This window comes from Phyllostomus discolor, chromosome 1, assembly GCF_004126475.2.
Source record: "Phyllostomus discolor isolate MPI-MPIP mPhyDis1 chromosome 1, mPhyDis1.pri.v3, whole genome shotgun sequence".
NCBI classification, from domain to species: domain Eukaryota; kingdom Metazoa; phylum Chordata; class Mammalia; order Chiroptera; family Phyllostomidae; genus Phyllostomus; species Phyllostomus discolor.
Window position 1 is genome coordinate 144,972,452 of NC_040903.2, and position 9,358 is coordinate 144,981,809.

A 9,358-nucleotide genomic window follows, 5' to 3' on the forward strand; every position below is an offset into this window, starting at 1 on the left:
CTCTTATCAGCTTCTCTGCTGGCTCTGAGTTAGAGACTTATAGTGCAGAAAGAGGTGTAGATTAAGAAGGGAATATAAAGAACAAAATCCCAAACCTATACAGCTGAAAGGTACCTGCAGTTAAAACCCTGCCAATGTGTATTTGGAATATTAAGCAGTGCAAATGTTGTGTGGTGATCCTGTGATGTGATTGTGGTTGGGGGAGGAGCTGAGCTCAGCTGAGAATTTGTGTAGGGGCTGCAGGTGCCTGGGAAGCGCTGTGGCTCCACAGCACAGAAATAAGTGGCTGAGTCTGTGGTCTTGGAAGAGGAAATAAACAATGTACTGTGGCGTTCCTTTTTCGTAGCATTTAAGTTTCCATTCCACTTTGTCCCTGAAGGAATGTAAAACAGGTTGATGAGGTGGCCCTCAGAATTTTGGCGAAACCATTGCACACTGATCACAGAGGTGGAAAAGTTGCACCACAGTGTGGCACTGGCTCCTTCCTGGAGACTCAAGGCTGAGGGATTCTGCTCCACCTGCAGCCCTTTCACACCTGACGAGAAACACAGAAACAGCCACAGTGATGGTCAGTTTAACACCCACAAAAAAAAAACAGAAAATGCCCCCATAAATCATGAGAATGATAGAAAGTCTGCCAGACTCGTGAGCAACTTCTCCTCCCTTCCTCAACAGTACCCCCCGCAGACTCACATCTGGGACAGCCCCAACTCACAGCAAACATGGGTGCACAAAAGCCCCAGCACAGTGCTCAACAGCCTCTTCATGATGCTTTGCCTTGTTGCTTGGGACATTTTCACCCTAAGATGTATTTAACTGTACCCTGCCTGGATGGTGAGTGATATGGTTTCATTCCAGAGCTGTTCCTGCACCTGCAACCAATCAGCCTCACTCAACAAACCATGCTCAGAGAGTGACAGGAAGCCCCACCTTTCAGCCTCACCCCTACTGAGAATGGGCTGGATGGAGAGTGGTGGAAGGAGAGTGAAAAAGAAAGGTCACTATTGTATTACTTGAGGGACGTTTTCTGATAATCCTGGAGGTAGTAAAGAGTGTAAGCAGGAAAGGAGGGGCTGTCTCCCCTATCTATGCTAACTAAAACCTAGGGAGGACCATAAAAAGAACATTCACATATTATATCCAAGTAACAGGCTTCTGTTCTGACAAAAGGATCTTTACTAACCTATAAATTAATCACATGAGAGTCACTGCAGTCATGCAACATAATAAGAATGTAAATTTATGTATTATCTACTTAATGAATTCCTATTATTGGACTGTATGACATCTATGGATGGGAACTCTCCTGGAATAACCAAGACTAGTGGCAAATGTAAGAAATGAACCAAATGAGACTGTAAATTGTCAAGAAAAGAATAGGATATATTCAGACATTATTCTTAAATATTATCCTTCCTGCTTCACATCATGCTTTTCTAATTTTTTTATTTTACTTTTTATTTCTCTTGTTTATTCTATTACAATTTCTCCCCTTTGCTCTCATCCACGCAGCCCAGACTCTGCTTCCTCAGTCCATCCCCACACTGTTGTCCATGTCTATGGGTCATTCATACATGTTCTTTTACTAATCCCTTCACCTTCTTTCCACCATTCCCCCCTTCCTCTTCTCCTTTGGCAGCTGTCAGTTTGTTCCATGTTTCCATATCTCTGGTTAATGGACTAAAAAACTGTGGTACAGTACATTTACATGGTGGAATACTACACAGCAGAAAGAAAGAAGGAACTCCTATTTTTTGCAACAGCATGGTTAGAACTGGAGAGTATTATGCTAAGAGAAATAAATCAGTCGGTGAAAGACAAATACCATATGATCTCACTCATAAGAGAAATCCAATGTTTTTCTAATTCTTATCTGTAAAAACTTCCTGTGGGTCATGCTGGCAATTTAATTCATCTTTTTTTCTCTCTAATTCTTCTGATGTCCTCTTTTCTTCCCACTTTCGCTTCTCATTACATTTTAGTTTCATATTCCCCTTACTGCCTCTCTTGTCCCCTTTTTTGGTTTCTAGTTACAAGAAAGAAACAGAAAGAATATTAAATAAAAGATGGCACCTTATGGTTTAGAAATAATTTGGAAACTGATATTTAAAAATCATAGGTAATAAAAATTTAAAAATCAGGAAAAACTAAAATCTATACTTTGGAATTCTTATTCTTCCCTTTGCTTTATATGACTGTTTTATCCAGGAGTCTTTTCTGATAGCTACAGATAAAGATGATGTAGATAAAGATAATGATAACAATGTAAGTAGAGATACATGCATTATAGCTATCAACTTCCAGTACTTGAATCAAGGAATAGCCAAAGCTATTAACTGAGAGGAATACTCAGCAAGAAGCATATTTCTTATGAGTTGGTAAGAATTTTGTTTGTCTTCACACACAATTATTCTTCCCTCTTTACTATTACTAGCCCCTATTGCAACACTAGCTTCCTCACAGCAGTCTTGGTTTAAGAAAAGCCTATAGCACCTCCTAATGGGCTAAACCTTAAGAAAAGAGCACTTGCCAGTCAGCAGATGAGATGGCTCAGCCTAGCCTTCCTGCCTAGGGCTATCCCTGTGGATTGACTTGAAACTCTGGAAGTGTCCACAAGAACAGAGAGTACCATAAACAGGACCATGAGTCCCCACAGTGTCTTTTATGAAAATAAATAAATTATTTTATATAATGTAATTATCCGTAATTATATGAAATCAACTCATTTATCTTTTACCTGTGAACTTATACAAGAAAATAAGCCCTCCAAAGTGATTCGATCTAGTTTAGCCAATATATTTAAGAATGTTCTAGATCTGGGAAAATACAAAATGAATTAAACACTATCTTCCTCTACAGAGCTTGTGACGTGGGAGAGATGGACATCTCTGTAAATGTAATAAAAGCCTAAAGAATACCATTATACAAGCATGATAAATACTACATGAACACCAAGACAAGTAACAATTACTTCAAGCCTATATTACAGGAGACAGTTGATTGGAACATGTGACACTGTAGCAGGGTGCAGCCAGAGGGACTCCAAATAGGGATTTGTAATGGGGTCCAGAACTCAGGGTGTCCAGGAAATATTAGAAAATATGGGATGTCCTCACCCCCACAAGTCTGAACTGGGGAACGGGACACATGGAGCAGGTTCCACTGAGGGCTGTTTTGTACAGCAACAGCTTTGCAGCTAACCTCTGGCATGGTCATCTAACATATCTATAAACCTTTAACTGGTTTCATAGATATGTGAAATAGCCATGGCCATGCTTTGAGCCAGGGGGTTGGGAGTGACTTCCACCCAGGATGTAAGTGGGAGGCAACTCCCCCTGGTTACAGCACCTGCATGACTACCTGAGAGCTTGGAGATGATTGGCTCCACACCATGGGGCCACACCCTTCTGGACTTAGTTTGGCAGCCAAGAAAGACTGGAAGAATATGGGAATGCTGGCAGATGTAACTGATTGTGGGAGGAGTCAGAAATGGTGTGGCAGAGGAAGACTGGTGCTGAGATTTAAACTCAGGTGCAGCAGACATGGTTGGGACCACATGGCTTTGGGGTGCTCCCTTTTGCCACATGGCTTAGGAAGCAGGAGAGACCTTGCTGGGAAGGAAAGGGGTGAAAAGATTCTTGCTAGTGGTCCATGGGAAGGTGCCACATGGTTCTGGTTTAACTGGAGATCATGGTAGCAACACAACTGATGGTGCCGGGAACTGGGGACTACCTCAGCCACGGACTTCTACTTCTTTTCCTGAGATATGGTACCCCAAACTGGGAAGAGGGAGAAGGGAGGACTGTGTATGTTTGTGGTTATTCTAAAGGAGTTTCGTATTTTAATGAAGACATTAAGTCATTACTCTAAGTCTGTATAACTTTTTGAATAAATAATTCCTTTCCTTTTCACCAATCTCTGGCATTGAGAGACATCTTTCCCTGGTGGCATCCAAGATGAGCCTAGTATGGGGGCGGATACCCCCCGGAGCAGAAGCAGGGGTCCATTCAGTAATAGTATATCATTCACCCCTCTCCCCAGGGGTCTGTTCTGTAACAATACTGTATGTCTTCTATGAAAGTGCCAAGAGAGGATAATAACAAAAGCAAAGATGAGTGGTCTTTCACAGGGAGCCATTTATTTTAAATACAAGGAACAGAGAAAACGAGCAAGTGTATTGACAGGGCCACTGATAACATACACACACACACGATATAAATGTACTGAAGAACACAGGGTGTCTCTGTCACTTGAATGTGGACACAGAGTGTAACCTTAGCCAACACACCGTTCAGGCTCAATGAAAATGCTTGTTCACGACCTTAATACTTGTCCTTGAAACTGCATTTGAATATCAGAAAATGTTGTGGGCTGTGCTGCTACTGACATAGAAGACAGACTCCGATTTGGAATTTGGGGGACTTGAGGAGTGAGGAAAAATTAATTAACTAGACCATTCTTTCCTTTCAGATTGCATGGATACAGTAGATTCTTATAAAACAAAGTATTGTTTCCTAGGAGTGTTCAGGATTCATCTTGCTTCCCTTACGTATTCATCTGTGGTTCTGAAGGGTGTTCATGAATTAGCGAAGTATTCACTGTAGCTGCTCATGCTGGCCTGAATACCTTGCAGTATTAAACAATGTTACTTTTTTTTATTTTAATCATTGTTCATATACAGTTTTCTCCTTTTTACTCCCAATCCAGTCCCCCTCCGACCCTCCCCACTTCCCTCCCATTACCACCCTCCCCTTAGCTTATGACCATGTGTCCTTTAAGTTTGTTCCTGTGAACCCTTCCCACTGTCCCCTTAAATTCCCTCTTCTCTCCCCTCCGGTCACCGTCAGAACAATGTTACTTTTAAATTGTACATGTTTTTCCAAACTTAACCCAATAAAGAGTGATACTATTTACTTGAGCAATTAGATGAACATTGAAACAAAAATTGTGAATAGTTTTATTTTTATGAAAATCTATAAATTTTAAAATACATTTAAAATAAAACTTTAGTTTAAAATACATTTTATTAAAATAGTTGATCATTTTTATGTTTTAGCTTTAGTAGATTATTTAAAAAACAACTAGTTTTGAAAATGTGAAAATAATTTTAGTTTGTGCTCTTGTCTCTGACACTATAAATAATAATAATCCTCTATAGATGGACTTTGAGGTAAAAGCCATAAAAATGAAGAACTCTATATTTTCACTAAAGTAGGAAAGGAAGTGATCTATAGACACTGAAGATTAGATGAATTATTCAAGAATGCTGTGAATGTTTACTAATGGCACTGTGAGAAATAGTGTAAGAGAATAAGATGACCAAGGAATAACTGGTTATTATGGGCACTAGGTGGATATTAGAGAAATTGAATTAAAATGGAGAAAAAGAGGAGAGAGGTAACCTGGATGGGTCTGATAGAGAAAGGGTAGGTCGGCCACTCATACACAGTCAACCCTGGGATTCCACATGGAACTTTGGCATGATATTGTTTAATTTAGAATGTCTGCTACTGGAGACCACTGGATGAAGAAGGTCTTTTTTCCTTCATGCTATATTGTTTTTGGAAAAGTTACCTTGTATGCATCCTTCAATGTCAAGATTTATTAAGTCTACCAATCTCAAATACTTTAGTCAAAGAGCTGGAGTCCATTGAGGAAAGAAACCTCTCAGATTACTAATAAACTAGTCTGGAGATAAAACAGTTTGAAATAAGAAATTGTCCTGGGTTTTCTGATTGCTTGAGAGGTGAGATGAATAATACAAAGCAATTCTCTGAATTGCCTTATACCAGCTCAGCCACCTTAGCCATCACTATCTCCATTGACATGGGAGCCAGTGAATTCCTCCAGCTTGTTGAAAATCCTACAGCCTCAGCCCTGGCTGGCATAGCTCAGTGGATTGAGCACAGGCTGCAAACCAGAGTATCGCAGGTTTGATTCCCAGTCAGGGTACATGTCTGGTTTGTAGGCCATGACCCCCAGCAACCACACATTGATGTTTCTCTTTCTCTCTCTCTCTCTCTCGCCCTTCCCTTTCTAAAAATAAATAAATAAAATCTTTAAAAAAAATCCTACAGCCTCATTCCCTGTAGAATCTTGACTCTAGAGGATAAAAATGCTGCACTTCAGAAAACAGGACTTTTCTCAGCAAAATGGAGAGGAATAGAAAAGAAAACAATTCAAGATTTCCATAGGAATCAAACACTTCCCAGGATTCCCATGCCTTCACAGGACATGCCAGCTTCCAGGAAATAACCCAGAGTCTGAGACCCAGAGTCTTTTAAGCTGTAAAGTCTCAGGAGATGGTGATCAGCTCCCCCTAAAATCTCAGTCACCATGTGACTCACAGCACAGAAGTACTCAGCTGAGTCACTCCTATGGGCTGAAAGTTTCCTCAGGTAGAAGAAGGTTTTATTCTTCCTAAATTCAGCCTCAAAACCTTTGATGCCTGAAACAAGGCTGTTTCCAGAAGTGTACTTCAGGAGAAACCGGAGTCCTGGGCTGGGGTATTGCACATACCAGAAGAGATACAGTTAAAAGGAAGAAAAATAGTTGCACTCAGCGCCAGAGGGGCTCCTTTCAGGACAATGACCTGGCTGTCCAGCTGGGTCACTGACTGGGCTCCTGTTCCTCCGGAAACATCAGTGCTGTGTCAATAAACTCAGCTAAAACAAAAAGTTTCTATTCAGAGTCAAAACAAAATAGAGTTCCATTTGTGGACAAGGGAGTAAAATGGAATGTTACTCACTCACGAACAGGTACTCCCCAAGCATCAAGGTGAACACTAAGGTCATGGCCTAGCAGTGAAGAAGCAGCAAGATCCTTTCTGAGAGATTCCCCACAAACAAAAACAAATCTGATGACTGGGAGACTGAACCCAGATGGCTCTGAGATTGAGGAGGAATGACAGGGGATTTAAATTTCTTCTCCTCAGAGACATTGTAAGGGACTGTTAGGAAGAAATGCTCTCTTGACAAAACTGCTTGCTTCTGGCATCTGAAATCCTTTATAAGTCATTATCTAAAACCTGCTATCAGAATGCTCCTTATTCTGAAAAGCTATTTCCAGTTTAGGCAACTATGCCCTCTGGGGCAAATAGAGAGCTAAGGAAATACAATTTTTGTGAACCTTCCCCACCTCCCTTCTGCCCTCCTATGGTTGATATTTAAAGCATTATGATTATGAACAGAGGAGTGTTTATGTTTTATAGGCAAACATAAAATGGGGAACTTTCAAAAATAGACAAAATTGTGAATTGAAAAATTGTATGCAAAATAATTTTTAGAATGAGAAATAAAATCATAACCTAGTACAAATTTAAAAAAACTAATACCACAAACATAAAATCTAGAAAGTGACATAATATTTTTTGTTTATTTCTCTATACATATTTTAAATTTATTTTTAATTGTTGTTCAAGTACTGTTTTCTGTCTTTTACTCCCATCCCAGAACACCCCCACAGTGTTCCCCCTCTATACATTTCTATAATGCTTTTTGTTTCTATGATTTTTGGATCCTTTTAAATTGTCTCTTCTTATGACAATACATTTGTAATACTTCTTATAAAGAGAAAAAAAAAGATAATTCAGTCTTTACTCAGCATGGTTGATCAAAATTTCTTTTTTGAAATTCACAGTGAATTTTGATATTACCACATTAGTTTTTAGGATTATAGTCAAATTTGGGGAAATATCTATCAAGTTTCTTTGTGCTGTAAAATTTCATTACATTTCAAGATTTTTTATGCTGTAGCAAATCCTAAATATTATGAACTGATGACACTCATTGTCCAGTTTATTAAGCCTGTATTAGTTTTCTATTGCTGTGTAATAAAATACTGCAAACTTTGTGACTTAGGGCAATACCCATTTGTCTCACAGTTTCTGTGGGTGGGAAGTCTGCGCACAGCTAAGCAGGATCTCACAAGGCTGAAATCAAGGGGTCAACTAAGACTGGTGTGTAATCTGAGGCATGGGGGTTTTCTTCCAAGCTCATGTGGTTGTTGGCAGAATTTATTTCCTTGTAGCTGTGAGAGCAATGGCAGCTTGCTTCCTTAAAAATAGCAGAAGAATCTCTCTGACCTCAGGAAAAAACCTCAGCCCTCTTTCAAGGAGCACGCAAAATTACATCAAGTCCACAAATCTCCATTTTGATTAACTTAAAGTCAAACTGATTAAAGACTTTAGTAACATCTGCAAAATCCCTTCACCTTTGTCAATAATGTAACTGATTGTGGGAGTGCCACTCATCATCTCTAGGTCCTGCCCAAACTGAAGGAGGAGAGATTATACAAAGCTTGTACACCAAGGGGGCAGAAAACTTGGGTATCATCTTAGAATTCTGCCCACAGTTCTGTCTTCAGTGTACATGTGCATTATGAGTTTTATATTATTCCTGTTAATGTAAACATTTTGTGACCAATTAGCAGGAAGTTAATAAAAACCTTAATATGATTATGCATGGCTGCTTCAAACCAAAGGAAGGACATAAGCAAAGGAAACCTCCAGCAAAGTTAAGGAATCCAGTGTATATAGAGTGGGGTGCACAGACATGGCAAAAGTGGGCAGTACGACTTATATACAAGAGTATTGGAACCAGTTAGAGATGTGAAATACAGTTCTAAACACTGGGAAGTTGCTGATGATAGACTATCATGCCTTTAAGGAAACACAGCCTTCTTAATGGAGCTAAACTCCCACCTCAAGAATCTAGAAAAAGAAGAGAAAAATTTGAAACAAGCAGAAGAAGGAAAATAATAAAGATAAAAACCAAAATCGATGAAATTGAAAATAGAAAAACAATAGAGAAAAATCAATGGTTGTTTAAAAGATCATTAAAAATGACAATCTTCTAGCAAAATAAAAGAAAAATGGGGCAGACATAAGCAGGCTAACTAGAAGTTGGGTGATTGGTCAGGGGTGAAAGTTTGCCTTTCTCCAGTTGGTCCTGAGTTGGACAAATCTCCAAAATGTTTTGCTAAGTGAAGAAGCCATACGCTAAAGTCCACATACTGTATAATTTATGAAGTGTACAGAATAGGTAAATTCATAGAGACAGAAAGCAGGCTGTGGTTAGTTACCAGGGACTAGGGCAGGGGAGAATGGTAATTGCTTAATGGGTACATTATTTCCTTTCAGGGTGGTATTAGATGCCACTTAATTGTTCACTTTAAAAGAGAGAACTACATAACATGTATTAATCTCAATAAAGTTATTATGTAATTGGATGTTGATAAAAATCTAAAGTTCAAAGAATTCACTATTTCATTTTAGTCCATTATATCAGGTTTTGTGTTAATTACTTCTATCTACAGAGTCCATTTCAAAAACTCCTTAATGGAGAAGGGTTCCTGAGCT

General features: G+C 39.2%; 1 gene segment (V, D, J or C); it reads right to left on the minus strand.

Moving 5' to 3' along the window:
- Positions 1 to 214: 214 nt before the first annotated feature.
- LOC118498232 lies at positions 215 to 811 on the minus strand. The segment is given in 2 exon segments: positions 215 to 535; positions 716 to 811. Coding segments are annotated over 2 exon segments (400 nt in total).
- Positions 812 to 9,358: the final 8,547 nt, after the last annotated feature.